An 18,235-nucleotide genomic window follows, 5' to 3' on the forward strand; every position below is an offset into this window, starting at 1 on the left:
CACAGTTTACCCTTGTGTCTCATTTCTTAGGTTTGTTTAATTCGTTTGCTCGATTTGTTTGAATTATTTTTGCCACAAGCTGAACTTTAAAACTGTGCCTCACTGTCCTTCACAGCTCGGTCCATCACATCATATTTTATTCTCAGTAGAAGATAAAAACATGTCAGAGGATGAAACGGAGACGTTTCACCATGTGATGAAAACATGAGCTGATAGTGAATCTGATGGAAAAAGTTGGAACAGGAGCAACAAAAGGCTGGAAAAGTACCTGGTACAAACCAGAAACACCTGGAGGAGCATTAACAACTAATCAGGTTACCTGGCAACAGGTCAGTAACATGACTGGTATAAAAGGAGCATTTCAGAGAGGCAGAGTCTCTCAGATGGAAAGATGGACAGAGCTTCACCAATCTGAGACAAACTGGCTCCAAAGTTGTGGAACAATTTTATAAAAAATGTTTCTCAACATACAATTGTGAAGACTTCCAACCATCTACAGTTTATAATATAATTAAAAGATTCAAAGAATCAGGGGGAATCTCTGTGTGCATGAGACAAGGTGGAAGGTCTGACTTAATAAAACAAGAATAAAATAGTTCTTCAGAGCCGGATGTTGATTTCACTTCGTGCTCCGTCACCCCCGGAGACGCTCTCGGTGCCATCAGCGTCTGACAGGAAGCCGCTGCCGATGGCTGCAGTGGTGGTGTTGTGTTCGAGGGCTGTGATTCGCTGTTTGAGCCGAAGCTGGGAGGAGTTGAACTCACTCTGCAGACGGGCCAAACATGTCTGACAGAAACAGTAATGATAGTTTTTATCATTATTCCAGGGGTAAAGTATAAATGTTTCACAGTATGATCAGGACTACAGAGAAGAGCAACACTGACCTGCAACCGATCCAAACTAGTTTCCAGCCTCTCCACCTTCTCCTCCAGCTCTTCTCCTGCAGACACATTAATTTCCTCCAGAAGCCCCTCTTTCCGTAGGATGTCCCGCCCCCTCTGCTCCAGCTGGGCCCTGGCATGTGGAAACTCTTGAAGCGCCTCCATCAGGTCTACTTTGGAAAGGCAGAACAGGTCAGAGTATCCCAGACTCCGGATATTAGCCGTGCGTCTGTTCCCCATCTTGCTGCCGCTGATGTTCAGGATGCTGATCTCTCCGAAGCAACTTCCTGCTGTCAGAACAGCGAACTGGGTGACTCCATCGTCCCCCACCACCGCCAGCCGGCCGTCTTTAATTATGTACATCTCCTTACCAACATCACCCTTAAAAGATACAGTCAGACAGAATATAGAATTTGTATTCAGGTGATGTTACATTAAAATGACGTAACAGGAAGTGGTGGTCAGCCTAGCTTATTGTAGACCAAAGTGTGTGGTCTGGATCGATGGAAAATACCTGATGTTCGTGTTGTTTTGGTTGTACTAATTGTTCAAATTGCCATGCTTTTAAATCTACTGTCTACAGCTTCTTTCCTTTCCCCTTCCTATGACCTTTCTCCTCTGGTTCTGCATGAAACATCCAGCATCAGTAGTTAAGGTTTGAAAATGGACGCTAGCCAGAAATCAAGCCCCTCCTGTTTAGGCGCCTCCTAGAGACGGTTATCTATGACTTTATCGCCTCACACCTGGTTTTACTGTAACTCTGTTTTATTTTTATTAGAATTAACCAGGCTTCCCTCTACCGGCCACAGCTGGGACAAAACACTGCTGCATGATTTTTATTTAGTACAAGCAAACAAGAGCACATAACTCTGTTTTAGCATCCCTTCACCGGCTTGCTGTTCATTTATGAATCCACTTTAAGATTATTTTGTTTTGAAAAGTCTTAATGGTCTTTCCCCTTTTTATTTGTCTTTACATGCCATCCCATGCTCTTAGATCAGCTGACCAGATGCTTTTTGTTGTCCCGGAGACATTTTATGAGTCCAGAAAAGACTCAGTTTTAGCTCCTAAAATGTAGAATGAGCTGCAGGTCAGATCCTTCTCTTGCTGCTTTTAAAACTAAAATTAAGTCTTATTTGAGTCAAATTGAAGTCTTAATTTTTACTCTTTCCATGTACTTGTGTTATTTTACATGTTCTACAGCTTCATGTGGTAACCTATTTTAATACTCGTTTTTAGGTTCTTTTCTCTCTCTTACTCTTACTGGACAGCACTTTGGTCAGCTCTTATGATGGATGGATGGATGGATGGATGGATGGATGGATGGATGGATGGATGGATGGATGGATGGATGGATGATGGATGGATGGATGGATGGAGGGATGGATGGATGGATGGATGGATGGATGGATGGATGGATGGATGATGGATGGATGGATGGATGGAGGGATGGATGGATGGATGGATGATGGATGGATGGATGGATGGAGGGATGGAGGATGGATGGATGGATGGAGGATGGATGGATGGATGAATGATGGATGGATGGTGGATGGATGGAGGATGGATGGATGATGGATGGATGGATGATGGATGGATGGATGGGTGAAATACTAACCTTTCTACAGATGTAGTCTCCAGGACTGAAAACCTGTGGTCTAAGTTTCAACACCAGTTCTATGAGGAGGCCCGCTTCACAGTCCTGGAAGATACGGACCTAAACACACAAGAACAAACATCTGTGGAACTTCAATTAAGGCATCAAGAAAGCCAAAATGGCCAACAAATTTAACAGACAACAACACTAGGAGGGTGTGGCAGGGCCTACAGCAGATCACCATCTACAAAGGCAGATCTGACAGCTTTGCACTCAGTGATGCCTCCCTGGCTGAGGAACTAAACTGGTTCTTTGCCAGGTTTGAGGCTAAAAGGTCTCCAACTACCACACATGTGCCCCCTGCCAACACCAACTCGCCCCCTCTAGAGCTGGGTGAACAAGATGTGAGACAGGCACTGTGATCAGTTAATCCCAGGAAGGCTTCTGGACCAGATGGGATCCACAGTACAGTTCTGCATGCATGTGCTGCCCAGATTCACACATATTTTCAACAACTCTCTTGCACTAGCCGTGGTACCAACCTTCTTAAAATCTGCTACCATCATTCCAGTTCTGAAAAAGGAAAAGTCAGCCACGGAAAACCTAAATAACTTCAGACCTATTGGACTGACCCCTGTGATTATGAAATGTTTTGGGAAACTGGTCCTCAACCACATTAAATCCTGTCTCCCACCTCACTTTGACCCATATCAGTTTTCTTATAGGGCCAACAGATCTACGGAATATGCCATAGCAACCACATTGCACACCGTCCTGAGTCACCTGGAGCATCCAGGAGAGATATGTGAGAGTGCTCTTTGTCGACTTCAGTTCGGCCTTTAATACAGTCATTCCAGACATCCTGATCTCCAAACTGCTGGACCTTGGCCTCTCCTCATCTATCTGCTCCTTGATCAAACAGTCCCTGACTGACCTGATCTGGTCCTCATATTTCCTCCTCAGTCACTCGGCTCCCCACAAGGCTGCGTGTTAAGTCTTCTCTTCTATTCGCTCTACGCCTGTGAATGTTTTCCAGCCTACTCATTCAATCACATCACTAAATTTGTAGATGACACAACCATCATAGGGCTCATCTCTGGAGGAGACGAGACACCATACAGGGATGAGATTGTGAGTCTGTCAAAGTGGTGTGTGGTAAACAGTTTGACCTTCAACACCACCAAAACACAGGAAATGATGTTGGACTTTAGGGAGAAGTGTGATGCACCACCTCTGCCTCCCTGCATCAACGGTGTGGTTGTGGAAATAGTGCAGTCCTACAAACTCCTGGGAGTCCTTATATGCGAGGACCTCTCCTGGTCACTAATCATCTCTGCCATCACCAAAAGAGCACAGCAAAGGCTTTATTTTCTCCGGCTGCTCAAAAGGACCAGCGTGGAGGGGAAGCTGCAGGTGGCGTTCTACAGGGCAACGATGGAGAGCATCCTGACATCTCAGTGTGGTTTGCAGGCTGTACAGCTGCAGAAAAAAAGGTGCTTCTGGGAGTCATTAAGTCAGCAGAAAAGATCATTGGCTGTCCCCTACCTCGCCCCCTGGATAACCTTCTTACATCACGCTACCTCAGCAGAGCTTTGAACATCATTAAGGACCCCTCTCACCACCACTTTGAACTGTTGCCCTCTGGCAGACGCTGCAGGGCTGCCAGAGCATGGATGTCTCAGTTCAGAGACAGTTTGTACCCATCTGCCATCAGCCGACAAAAAATGACCAATTCATGACCCCTTGCACTTTATTGGAACATGTTACTCACTTAAACACTAGTCACTTTAATGCTATTTTTATCATTTTTTATATAGATTTTAATGTATAATTTATTATATGTCCTGTGTCTTTGCCTCTATGTGTTTTTATGTATTCAGAGTGCCAAGCAATCACGTTAAACTGCTATGCATAATGACAATAAAGGCTTTGAATTCAATTCAATTCAATGAACTGGTGGTGTGTAGCTAGATCCAAATACTATTCTATTCTATTCTACAGTCATTTAGCAGACGCTTTTATCCAAAGCGACTTACATTTGAGAGGAAGAACAACACAAGCATGAATTCAAACAAGATGGGACGTCATAATTAAGTGATAGTCAGACCGCTTTTGAGTCCAGTTGGACCCAGGTGCTGTCATGTAGTGCTAGTGCAGTGCATATAATTGTTTTGTTTTTTTTTTCTTTTTTAATACAGGATCACGATTTCATCACACAATATCAACTAGGTCATAAGTGCATGATTTCATCACATAATATCAACTTGGGCATAAGTGCATGATTTCATCACACAATATCATCTTGGGCATAAGTGCACACAGCTTCTTCAGTACTTGGTTGAGCCAAAAAGCTGGACAAATCTTTCTGACTCATTTAGTTAAGCTAAATGTGGAAATGCTCCTTAAACAACTGAGTCTTTAGCTTGGTCTTAAAAGTGGATACGGACTCTGCGGATCGGACGGAGTTTGGTAGATCGTTCCACCACCGGGGAACAACAGAGGAGAAGAGTCTAGCTACTGATTTTGCGCCACGTTGTGGTGGGAGCACTAGGCGTCTTTCGCTGGTAGAGCGTAAGTTTCGAGAGGGAGTGTAGCTCTGGATTAAGGAGTGAAGGTAGCCCGGAGCCGTTTGGGTTATTGTTTTGTAAGCCAGAAGCAGAGCTTTGAATTTGATGCGTGCTGCAACTGGAAGCCAGTGAAGAGCAATTAGCAGTGGAGTGACATGAGCTCTTTTGGGCTGGTTGAAGACCAGACGTGCTGCTGCGTTCTGAATCATCTGCAAAGGTTTAACTGAGCATGCAGGCAGGCCAGCCAGTAAGGAGTTGCAGTAGTCAATGCGTGAAATGACCAGAGCCTGGACCAGGAGCTGGGTCGTGTGTTCAGTCAGGTAGGGTCTGATCCTTCTGATGTTGTAGAGAGCAAATCGGCAAGACCGGGAAACCGAGGCAACATGATCCTTAAAGGTCAGCTGGTTGTCTACCATGACACCAAGATTCCTGGTAGAAGATGTAGGGACTAGTGTGATTGAGTCTAGCTGCACACTTATCTGTGGTGGTAAAGAAGGACTGGCTGGGAAGACAATAAGCTCAGTCTTGGACAGATTTAGCTGAAGGTGGCGGTCCTTCATCCATGCAGAGATATCAGCAAGGCATGCTGATATTCGCATTGAGACGGTTGTGTCATCAGGTGGGAAAGAAAGGAAAAGCTGAGTGTCATCTGCATAGCAGTGGTAGGAGAAACCATGAGAGCTAATGACTGCACCGAGTGAGGAGGTGTATAGGGAAAAGAGAAGAGGGCCGAGCACCGAGCCCTGAGGCACCCCTGTTGTCAGCCCATGTGATCTGGACACGCCCCCTCGCCAAGATACTTTGAATGATCTCCCTGTGAGGTAGGATGTAAACCACGAGAGGACAGATCCTGAGATGCCAAGCTCTAAGAGTTTGGAGAACAGTATATGATGGTTGACAGTGTCAAAGGCAGCCGACAGGTCCAGCAGTATAAGGACTGAGGATTGACCAGTGGATCTGGCAAGCCGTAGGGAATCAGTAACTGACAGGAGAGCAGTTTCAGTAGAGTGACCTTGCCTATATCCAGATTGATATGGATCTAACAGGTTGTTGTCTTGGAGGAACTGTGAGACCTGACTGAAGACGGCACGCTCTAGTAATTTAGACATGAATGGAAGCAGTGAGACCGGCCGGTAGTTTTCAACCTGGGCTGGGTTGAGTGTGGGTTTCTTCAGCAGTGGGGTAACCCGAGCTTGCTTGAAGGCAGAAGGAAAGACACCGGATTTAAGAGAGGAGTTGATAATATGAGTTACTGCAGATTTGACTGTAGGTAAAATGCTCTGCAGGATGTCAGAGGGAACAGGATCAAGAGGACAGGTTGTGGGTTTTGAGCTGACTAGAAGTTTAGAGACTTCGTCCTCATTTAGAGAGCGGAAGGAGCAGAGTGAGGCACCAGTAGCTGGTTTGGTAAGGCTGAGTTGGTCAGGCTCAGTGAATTGGTTACTGATGGTGGCAACCTTTTCAGTGAAGTAGGAAGCAAACATTTCTGCAGTCAGCACAGTGGGAGGCTGAGCAGGTGGTGGAGATAGAAGAGAGTTAAACGCCATGAACAGTTGTCGTGAGTTGGGAGCATTGCGGATCTTGTTCTGATAAAAGGCTATCTTGGCCGCCTTTAGGCTGGATGTGAAAGTTACGAGTTTTTGCTGGTACTCAGACAAGTCAGTGTGCTCTTTTGATTTGCGCCACTTTCTTTCAGCCGCCCTGAGTCCGGCTCTGTGATCCCTTAGAGCCTCTGTGAGCCATGGACTGGGAGGGTTTTGTCTGGCTGGTTTTGACACCAGAGGACAGAGTTTGTCCAGAGAGGAGGCGAGAGAGGAGCAGAGTGTTTCTGTAGCCTCATTCACAGACAGTAAGGAGAAGTCTGAGTGGGAAGGGAGGGTAGAGTAAACCTCATCAGACAGCTGTGTAGGTCTGAGGGATCTCAAGTTTCTGCGGTAGGACACCATTTTTGGAGCCGCTTGATTGACATGAGGAAGGAAGACAGAGAATTTAACCAGGAAGTGGTCAGAGAGGTGCAGCGGGGTGACAGACAGGTCGGCTGTGGAGCAGTTTCTGGTCAGCACCAAGTCAAGAGTATTGCCAGCTTTGTGTGTTGGAGGAGTCTGTACCAGTTTGAGATTGAAAGAGTAGATAAGAGCCAGAAAGTCAGTTGCCTGTGGTTTGTCAATGTGAATGTTCATGTCTCCCATGACAATTAGTGGTGTGCCATCATCAGGAATGTCAGAGAGAATCATGTCCATTTCAGAGACAAACACACACTGCAAATACTGATATGAATACCCACAGTTGATGCTGATCTATCGATGTGTGAACCATTGATGCTTTAGTTTCAGTTCTTCTATGCAGGATGTGCTTCTGTATTTCATCAAAGCAGCAACTTTGAGGTCCATTTACACAGAACACAGCACTTTGACTGAAATAGTGAGAAGGCCAACCTGCCGGTCACATTGTATTTTCCAAACCATTAACAGTTTACCAATCTGTTGCCAGCAGGCATAAGTGTGTGTCACTGTGCAAGCGTGAGGAAAAACCATAAAGATGCTGGTAGTTGTGGACAATGGCTATCCATCACTGTGTTTCTCTCTGACTTCATGTTCATGCGCCTCTAGCGTTCAAGACAAGATCGTAATTCACTCAAGCACCAGGAACAGCCTCATGTTCCTAGCATGCCACACGCACGCAAGGAACACACTGCAAACACAACACACACTGCTAACAGCAAGTTTACCCCAGCCCTTAGCATGATGCAGTCACATGTTGCTCCTCCTCCCCTTCTTGTGTTTTGATGTACCATCACATCACTCAGTGATGCAGGTAAACCAGCAAGAAGACACCGGCCAGCAGCACACACACCACCGGTGTGTGGACCAGAAGGTCAGATGCAGCAACTGACTGGTTATTGTGTGATATATCAGAAGGGTCATCCTGCAGCCATCCTCTAATTGTAAGGCTTCAAAACTGTACTAGTCTTCATAAATAAGGAGGATAAAGTGGTTTTTGCTGGATTCGGCTCATGGCTGTGACAAGGCACCTGCGTGACTAAGATCAGCTTCTCTCACTGAGATAATACCAAATTCAGATTTTTAATATGACATGAGTATTAACTTAGTTGTTTACGCATTGATGCATTGATTTAGAGAGTTCTATTTAAAAGTATCTATCGATATTGGTATGGATAAAACCAGTCCTTTATTTACTTGGTTTCGGATTGATCCCAAATCTTGCAGTATTGTCCCCTCCTAGCTTCAACACACTGGAAACAGGGAATGTAGAGATGCATGAAGAAACTAACTTAGCAATGAAGCTAAATATGATTTTTTTTTCACTGCAAATAAACAGAATCAATGTGCAAACTGACCTTCTTCAGTGTATCCAGGTGAACATTTATAGCTATTTCTGCTCTCAGTTTATTAGGCAAGCTCCTCAGCACTTCTTGTTCATCAATCGTCTTCTGATTGGTCCAGAGATAGTCAAACCAGCGAATGACGCGCTGCTCCAGCACCTTGCTGACACGTCTGAAGTGCATGTAGTGTTTGAGAGCGTCCACACGGGTTTGAAAAGATGCTCGTGTTGCATTCATGTTGGAGATCATGGATCCAACATTCCCCACAATGGAGGCAAAGATCAGCACACCAACCTGAGAAAACATACAAATAGTTCTGGTATTAATGAATAAAACCACCAGGATCCACATTCAAGTAACAAAATATCTTTTACTTACCAGAAAGTCAAATATCAAGAACAGATATTCCTCGTCTCTCACAGGAGGAGGAGTCTCTCCAATGGTGGTCAGCGTCAGGGTCGACCAGTATAGACAGTAAATGTAGCTTCTGCCCAGGGACCCAAACTCAGGGTCGGATGCATTGGGATAAACCCATGAGTCAGATCCTAGTCCCAGGACTTTGGAGAAGCTGTAGTAGCCGCAGGCGTTCCAGTGGATGATGACTAGGATGTAAAGGACCAGCTTACAGATGCGGAAAGTGTTGGGGTAGCCTGTTCGTGTTTCTGTTCGCTCAAAGAACTCAAAGAGACGAGGCAGCCGCAGCAGCCGGTTGAGTCGAAGCAGCGGCGTGTAGCCAGTCCCAACGGTCAGGTACAGGAGGTCAGTGGGAAGGATGGAGCAGATGTCCAGCTTACACTGCAGCGTTCGCAGGTAGGTTTCTCTCAGACGGCGGACGTCTTTCACCAACAAGCCTTGATCCAAGAAACCTTCACACAAATAAACAGCAGTTTAGGAAGGAGTGATGAGTAAACATCTACGAACCAGGATTTTATCTGAAAAAAGGAGATCAAAATAATATTTTTAACTAATGTACCTGTGTGGAGACGAACGGCAATATCCAAGATATATACTCCATCACAGAGGTAGTCCAGCACTAGCCACACCAGCACGTTGCTCATCTGGAGCTCATCAAAACAGGCCCTGATTTAAAGAAAATCACAGATACCCTGTCGCCACTTTCCATTCATAACATGTCTGATCAGAAATCACAGAAACTATTATTTAACCTTTTAATCCCAGTATAAACCAGACTGTAGCAGCTTTTAATCCCAGTATAAACCAGCGTGTAGCAGCTGTCAGACTGGGAGGTAAAATGATGTAAAATGAATGTATGAATAGATGTAGCAGCATAAAGGCCGACCAGAAGAAGAAAACAGAATTTATTACTAACAGAACTTTGTAGAAATAACACACAGATCAACAGTGACCAAACCTTTTCTCATCTCATCATTCTCTCAAGTCTTGGCTTTCAAGAGAAAAAATATTGTTATTGAAACAAACACACAACAGAAACTATTTCCATGTTTCCACTTTTTCCTCATTTCCAGTTATTCCTGCTACTATTTACCTGCTATCCTCACTAAACCAACTCCAGCTCAGCTGCTTTGTGGCGCCACCGTGCATCAGAAACGTCTTCTTGGCTTTATTCCAGCCATAGAGGAGCATTATTTTTCTTCTTTTCACACACACATAGAACTTTCTGCTCACTGGTTGATCTTTGGCTGCTCCTGATTGGACGTTACCGTCAATCTAAGCTCTCTGATTGGTGGAAAGTCTGACAGGAAGTGGCTTCATCATCATGTCCAGGTCTAAATAGAGGTCTCTTAGCAACATAGTAGTGATAGCGATGTTTTTATGATGAAATGTGATAAATAATGGTGGTAACAAAGAAAGCAACATGGAAACAAAAGAGAAAAAAACTTTGTGTGTGGACAAGGGAAATGTGTAAATTAAATTTAATTAAATTTAAATACAACCAAAACTACAAGAACTTTTCCAGCTATCAAGAAATCTGCCGCACATGCTCTGGTTGACCACCACTTCGTCTGAGACACAGCTAATAATGTGGATGTGGATACAACCAACAACCGTGCCCCACCTGACAACTAGTAGGGTCCAGTTATAGAAAACTGCTGCACCAATCACAATCAACCAGTGGTAGTAGGCGTCATCAGATGGAGATAAAACCACAACGTGACACTTCCGCTTCCTGAAAGGGAATCAAAATGATGGAGATGAATTAGATGAGTGTCAGCTGTCTGGATGTGATCGTTTGGAGTGTTTTTGTTGTCTCACATGCGTCTGGAGCGTCTGATTTCATTCTCCGTATCCGAACCTGTGTGGCTGTGGCTGAACCTGCTGGGCGGGGCTTGTATATCCATGGTGGCTGGGCCCCGGAAACGCTCCAAAAAGGAATCTGGGCGCTCCGTCTCCTCGGCCAAACTCTTCTGAGCCCATTCTCTCAGAGTCATCACCATACTGACTATCCTGCAGACCGAGACCGACATAAAACAAGACTGTATCGAGGGGCTAACATACACATTTACATCCACTGCTCTGATCACTGTGGTCACATAAGAAATAAAACATCTTTACAATAATAATCTGCATCACTAAGTGGAAATATTTACCAGTTCAAAAGGTACATAAAAGCTAAGTTGGTTGTTTTGGGTGCAGTATGTGTTGCTTGAAGCGGTTGTCGGGGGGTCAGTTCTGGTCTGTCTGGTGCTGGTAGACTGGATTCTGATGTGGCTAGTTCCACGTTGGGGTCTATATATATATATATATATATATATATATATATATATATATATATATATACATATATATATATATAAAACTAGATTCAGAACAAAAGTGTTGGAGCCATACATTTTAGTTTATGGCACAATATGGCTTAAGAAACTAAATTAGCCAAATCAAATATAGTGCTTTATAAAATTATTAAAGCCAATATGTTAAGGAAACATAATAAAAAAGGTTCATTTGTTTTGCCCTGAGGTGATGTGAATATAGTAAATGAAGCATAAAGTCTGTTTAAAATAATAAAAGTGACATGTTGGTCTGCAGCTGTTAATATAGATTTGGTTATTAATGATTTGTGTAGGAGGAGCAGGTTTTACAAAAAATTTTCTTCTGTCCATTTTTATTCAAAGGTTAGATTTTTTTAAATGAATTATTTTCTTGTAAAATAATAAATAAATTAATAAATAAAACTGGCTCATGTAGCGTAGCTTAGACAGCACTAAGTAACGTGGATACTGAGGTTCTCTTTGACCATCTTTATATTTTTTTATATCTCCATGGGACTCCCCACACATGTATGTAGTCCCTAAATACACTCACTGAAAACTAATTATGACCTGGTTTCCCCACATTATCTTAAAACTAATCTAGTGCTCGCATAGAACTAGATTAGCACTGCTGCGTAGCTTCATGCTAACATCAGGCCTTTCATAACATTAGTAGTTGTACTTGCACAGGGACAAAATGTCTTCTAGAAATGTGCAGCTAAATGTTGATATTTTTAAAGAATGACTAGTTGAGAAACAAATATAGAATGAATGAACTTCAAACTTATGTAGTGTTGCTGGAGTGTTACTGGTGATCCATGCAGGTCTGGAAACACGTTTTTGTCCTCCTCCTCCAGTGACCTGTCAATCACTTGAGGAGGCACCTGCAGTGTCCAATCAGATTTCAGAGCCTTCCCTCTAGCCCCGCCCCTGTGGGCAACATAATCACTTCTCTGGAGCTAAAAGATTTCCAGTGTGTTATTCCTGATTGTCATACCTGGACAGAGCCCCGCGCCCTCGAAAGGAATTCTGGGAATTCATGTCCCTCCTGTCAATGGCTGCCATCCTCTGCAGCTCTGAAGAGGTGTCGTCACATACTGACTGTCCTCTACACGTTCACAAAGCACAAACATTAAAAGAACTCAATACATTGAAAAAGCTCAGATCTTTTCACAGATGTAAACAATGCTGTAAGCAATGCTCACAATGAGAAAAATGAAGCACTTATTGTTTTTAAACTTGTAGTTCGCTCTGATGGAGGCATCATAATGACAAGTTTCTGTGAGATTGTATGAAAAAATAAATGAAACATCAAACATTCTACATACCTAACAGGTACTTCTTTTCCTGCTAAATATTCCAAAATGTTCACTGGCTGTAAATGCTACGCTGATTTCTGGTGAAATAACCTGAATGTTTTGGCTAGGCTTTAATTAATCAATAAAAACTAAGGGAAAATAAACAGGGGAAAAAAAACAGTACTGCCGCATTTCATCAGACTTTTACGTCCCAGAAGTGAGACAAACGTCACAATGCAAGGAGAACGCAGGAGTATTGAATCAATACCAGTCTCCTTTTATTCTTCAATCAGGTATAATTTTTTGCTTCCGACTGTGCAAGTACTGCCAAAATAATAAACAAGTATGTGAAGCCTCCATATTTACTACCGTAAACACAAGGCACCGCGTGACGCCGTGTTTTCCTCTGCACATGCATGTCATTTCACGGCCAAGCACCGTTGACACTTAAGTGTGATGAAGGTCGCATTGGAATGAAAATGCGGTTCTCTGTGGAGTCTCTGGCCTCATCCTCTCCAATCCCAGCTGCAGCACCGCCCACCTAGCTGGAACACCCAGGAACTATAAAGAAATATTATTTAACACTAAATAAACTGCTACCGATCTCAGATGTTTATTTAGTTTATAAATTAAAACAAAGGAATAACTGAGGTGCATCGTCCTCTCTGGCGTGTCTTACCTTCTGACACGGCGTTGACCTGCTGCCCTCCTCTGCCTTTCTGACCCTGGTGATGACCACGCCATCACGCCGATTGCTCCACTTGCTCCTTGTTTAGGAAGTTCTCCTCCTCAGTGCATAAATAGCCATTGATTTCTCTTGTTCTCTGCCAGATCATCATAATCACCGTTGTCTTTCTTTCCATGTCTTCATAGGTGTTAACTCAGTCTGGGTTCTTTCCTTGTTTCTTCATATGGTTTGTGATCCTCTAACTGCTGTAGCAGTGCCTTTTTGTTTTGGACCAATAAACTTCTGATGCCCTCATCTGCCGTCTTCTTCCCTGGTTCTGCATTTGGGTCCTGTACCCAAACTCACATCACACCATGACAGAATGCACTTTGTGGATATATTATTGTTTTCAATCTTGTTTTAAAGGAGAGAATACTGGTAGTTTGTGCAATTTCACACAATTCCCTGCTTATTTAAATACCAATAAGATTACTGAAAAAGCCTGCAAACGTACAAGTCTGTTGTAAAATAGCATGTCTGTGTTATTTTGCAACAGACATGCACATTTAGAATTTATTTCAGTTTTCACTTTGGTATTTTAAAAAATGAGGTAAAAAGGGAGTTTTTTTTTAATCAGGTCTGCAGAACATCATCTCTGAACACACAACACGTCCAGCCTGGAAGCAGATGGGCTACAGCAGCAGAAGACACACCGGGTTCCTCCTGCCAGCTAAGAACAGGAAACTGAGGCTACAATTCACACACACTCACCAACACTGGACAATAGAAGATGGAGAAACGTTGCTGGTCTGATGAGTCTCCATTTCAGCTCCACATTCAGATGCTCGGCTCAGAATCTGCTGGAAACATCATGAAAACATGGATCCATCCTGCCTTGGATCAACGCTTCAGGCTGCTGCTGGTGTAATGGTGGGGGGAGATTTTCTTGGTCCACTTTGGGCCCCTTAGTACCAACGTGGCCTGGTTTAACCAGCACAGCCTACCTGAGTATTGTTGCTGACCATGTTCATCCCTTTATGACCACAGTGGAGCATCTTCTGATGCTACTTCCAGCAGGATAATGCACCATGTCACAAAGCTCAGATCATCTCCACCTGCTTTCTAGAACATGATGATGAGTTCACTGGACTCCAACGGTCTCCACAGCCACCTGGGGCCTCATTTATCAAACTGTGCATAGCAAAGCAAACTACTGGTGGTGTCCGCAAGGAAAAAAGGAAATGCGGCACACAAAAACGTTCAGATTTATGAAGGTGTGCACACGCATGTCCCACTCCTGTTTCCGATCATAAATCAGAATCAACTCTAAAGTTGTTGCACATGAGGGAATGCCTTGTCCCGCTCACATGGTGGCTATAAAAGGTCAGGTGAACGCCTATAATAAATATTCATCATATCATTTCCATGATGGCTCAGAAGGGGGAAAGAGGGAAGAAGCAGATTTTTCGGAAAGTGAGACTGAGATCCTGATGGACCACGTTGAAAAACATTAAAAGATTTAATTAGTGGGCACTACTTGTGTCAGAAATGCAGAACAGTGGCAGCAGGTGGCAGATGCTGTCATCACGAATCAGAAGGCAAGACACGCCAGAGGCGTTGGATGGTGCACCTGAATATCTCAGCCGGTAGGGCATCTGTCTCCCATGTGGGGTGAACAGTAACATCATCCACTTGGGGCCTTAGGCAAGACCCTTAACGCTACAGCCCATGATAGGTCGCTTTGGAGAAAAGCGTTTGCTAAATGACAGTAATGATGCCGGTAACTTAGTCTTTTGTTTTAATGTATAAAATAAACATGTTCAGATACATCTGAGATCAGTAGCAGTTTATTTAGTGTTAAATAATATGTATTTCTAGTTCCTGGGTGTTCCAGCTGGGTCTGTGGTGCTACAGCTGTGGTTGGAGAGGGTGAGGCCAGAGACTCCACCCAGCACCACAGCAGATGTGTCCTCAGAGGAAGTCCTGCAGGTGTAGAGGGACACCATCACCGCTATTAACCAGGTAGACAAGGAGCTGCAGGAAATGGAGACTGTCTTGGGACAACAATTAAAAAAAGATTGTGTAAGAATAAATAAATAAAAGGAAATCCTCCTCCTGTGTGTTTCACATGTGTTCCATCACTTCTAGATCTCCAGCCTCTAGTCTGTGTCCCGCTCTGCTGGATCTTAGAATGAAAGACTGAAGCTCCTTTTCACATTTTCTTTTTCTGACTGGTAAATGTTGGCTGCAGATTCTCCACCTCATCATCTCCTTAAATTTTTTTCTGTGGCGTTGGTGTCACAGGTTCCCGTTGTTCCAGGTGACAATCTGATCACACGATCTCACTGTTTTTATGTAGAAACTATTAGTTATTTTCCATTTAATACATTTACAAGATTTTTTTTTCTTTTTAAAAAAAAAAAAACAGTCCGATTTTAAAACTAAATAATAAAAATAAAAAAAAGTTGCCCAACATGTATTATATGAAAAATAAGAATTTTTTCCTTTCCCCCAAATACAGCATCATGTAATCAAATTGTCATTCAAAGGGTTAAATTAATTTAAACAATTATATATTCTGATTAAGAATAAGATGAAGACTGAAAAATCTGAGCATAAGGTGGAAAAACTATTCATCATTATGTTGTTGCAGCAGTTCGCTCTCAACACCAAGAAAACCAGGGAGATCATCATCGACTTCAGGAGGTTCAGCACAGACCCAGCCCCCCTCTACATAAATGGCGAGTGTGTGGAGAGGGTCCACACCATCAGGTTTCTTGGCGTCATCATCTCGGCCGACATCTCCTGGTCAGAGAACATCACGTCAATCACCAAGAAGGCTCAGCAGCGGCTACACTTCCTGAGAGTCCTCAGGAGGCACAAACTGAACTCCAACCTGCTGCTGACCTTCTACCGCTCATCCATTGAGAGCCTGCTGACATACTGCATCACAGTGTGGTACGGCAGCTGCACTGTAGCAGACAAGGAGAGGCTACAGAGAGTGGTAAAGACAGCACAGAAGATCATTGGCTGCCCTCTCCCCTCCCTGACGGACATTTACACCTCCCGCTGCCTCAGCAGAGCCAGAAACATCATAAATGACAGCTCCCACCCTGGCTCTGATCTGTTTGCCCTGCTGCCCTCTGGGAGGCGCTACAGGTGCATCAGGACTAAAACAAACAGACTCAAAAACAGTTTCTTTCCAAAAGCAATAACTGCCCTGAACTCCTGTAGGACTTCAAATCTGAAATACGCTGGACACTAACAACATATGTGCAATACATTCTGTCACATGACATGTACAACATATCATGATCCGTGCAATAATACTTTGAACGTGCAATATATTTTTTTTTTTTCAGACATAGACATCATACTTATATCTGCAAATAACTAGAGTGTGCACATCTGTTTTATTTCTGTAAATATTTTATACCTTAGATCTTTTATTTATTATTTATTTCTATACTGCTCTCTCTGCACTGACACTGGGGATGGCTTAATCTCGTTGCACATGTGTATAATGACAATAAAAGGCATTCTATTCTATTCTATTATGGGAGAGGACTGATTTTTTCCACTAATGATCACGCCTGGGCCAGAGTTGCCGTGGCGATAGGAACATTCTCTCACCAAGTTTGGATTTTATAAATCCCAAAAGTTGACTATATTTGGCGTTTTTTTGTACCTATGCCAGCTTTATAAATGAGGCTCCAGAGCCAGGGTGAAAACTGCTTTTGTGTTTACCTGCTCAGCGTGCTGTCAGCATGGTCGCTCTCCTCCTCCGTCCACGTCTTAACAGACAACCTGTGTGAGTCCTGAAATGAGGCCGTCATACTGCCTGAACACAGCAAGATTCACAAACACAGAGAGTCAACGTATAAACAGAACAGACACTCAGAAAAAAGAGAGTTGCTCATGATGACGACCGCTGTCAGGAATAAAAGGTCGTCCAGAACGAGGTCATGCTGTACCAGGCAGACGGCATGGCAACGAGCAATGACAGCAGGTCATAAGAAGAAACACAGACACGATGTGGGTTTACTAACCTGATGATCCAGATTTCAGCTGCTGAATCCACTTAAATGCCGGGGTTTAGAGAAGATGGATATCTTCTTTTTAAAGAATTAAGTATGTCTTGTGTTATCTCACATTCACCAGCTTCTCATCAGAGGACGGATGAACACGCAGGAGATGGTTTGGATGGATGAAGCAAGCAAATGTGAGCATTAAAAGGAGCGATCACATGACCACTTGAAAAGCATAATCTAAATTGTAAATTGTACATCTGATTGTGTGTGTGTGTGTGTGTGTGTGTGTGTGTGTGTGTGTGTGTGTGTGTGTGTGTGTGCGTGTGTGTGTGTGTGTGTGTGTGTGTGTGTGTGTGTGTATGTGCTCTTTTTCAGGCTCATCTGAATTCATGAGTCTTGTTTGAAGAGGCCTCTGATCTGAGTGTTTTCTCTGATTACTGAGACAAAGAAGCATCTTTATCCACATTAATATCTCAACTCTGCACAGCCTACAGATTTTAATCCTTTGATCATCCATGGCATCATAATACCGAGCCAGATGTGATCAGTTACAAAAACATGCTTACACACCAACCATGAAAGCGTTCACGTAAGAGCAGCAAGCACAACAATAGATGAATTATATCATCCATTCAGGTCATTTCGCCTGTAATTTATGTCCATTATTTTAGTTGTGTGACCGCATACAGGATTAATTTTTATAAGAAAGAATTTCAATTTAAAATTTTCTCAAAAGTCACCATGATAAAAGGAATAAATTTCTACACTTTTGGGTGATTATAGAAGTAAATAAGTCACAACAACGGCTATAAATACATTACAATTTAATATTTTTTCCTTAAATCTTTCGATCAACTTTAGCCCGGATCAAAACTTATAAATATGTAATTATTCAAAATATTTTAGGCCTTTAATGCCAATTTGATTACATGTCCCTGTTTTTATTTTCTATATATTTCATTTTTTAAGATCAGTCTTATAATTATTGTTTTTAATATTACCATGTTTTAACCAGCACTCTTTCCATATTTAAATTACCAAAACTTTTCTTTTATCTTTAAATTTATACATTATTCTCCTTTTAATTAAAATTAAGATTAAATCTTTAGGATAATTAAA

At 43.0% G+C, this 18,235-nt stretch overlaps 1 protein-coding gene across 1 annotated transcript; it reads right to left on the minus strand.

Moving 5' to 3' along the window:
• Positions 1 to 428: 428 nt before the first annotated feature.
• Positions 429 to 17,268, minus strand: LOC121643140 (cyclic nucleotide-gated cation channel-like). The gene is made up of 11 exons (XM_041990403.1): positions 17,135 to 17,268; positions 16,833 to 16,926; positions 12,118 to 12,228; positions 10,624 to 10,815; positions 10,427 to 10,537; positions 9,362 to 9,468; positions 8,767 to 9,254; positions 8,404 to 8,682; positions 2,500 to 2,598; positions 885 to 1,262; positions 429 to 786 (listed from the first exon to the last, which is right to left on the minus strand). Exons 2-11 carry the CDS (start codon positions 16,919 to 16,921, stop codon positions 601 to 603), a joined length of 2,040 nt encoding a protein of 679 aa, XP_041846337.1. The 5' UTR covers positions 16,922 to 16,926; positions 17,135 to 17,268; the 3' UTR covers positions 429 to 600.
• Between the last annotated feature and the right edge of the window lie 967 nt (positions 17,269 to 18,235).

Source organism: Melanotaenia boesemani, chromosome 7 (assembly GCF_017639745.1).
Source record: "Melanotaenia boesemani isolate fMelBoe1 chromosome 7, fMelBoe1.pri, whole genome shotgun sequence".
Classification (NCBI taxonomy): Eukaryota; Metazoa; Chordata; class Actinopteri; order Atheriniformes; family Melanotaeniidae; genus Melanotaenia; species Melanotaenia boesemani.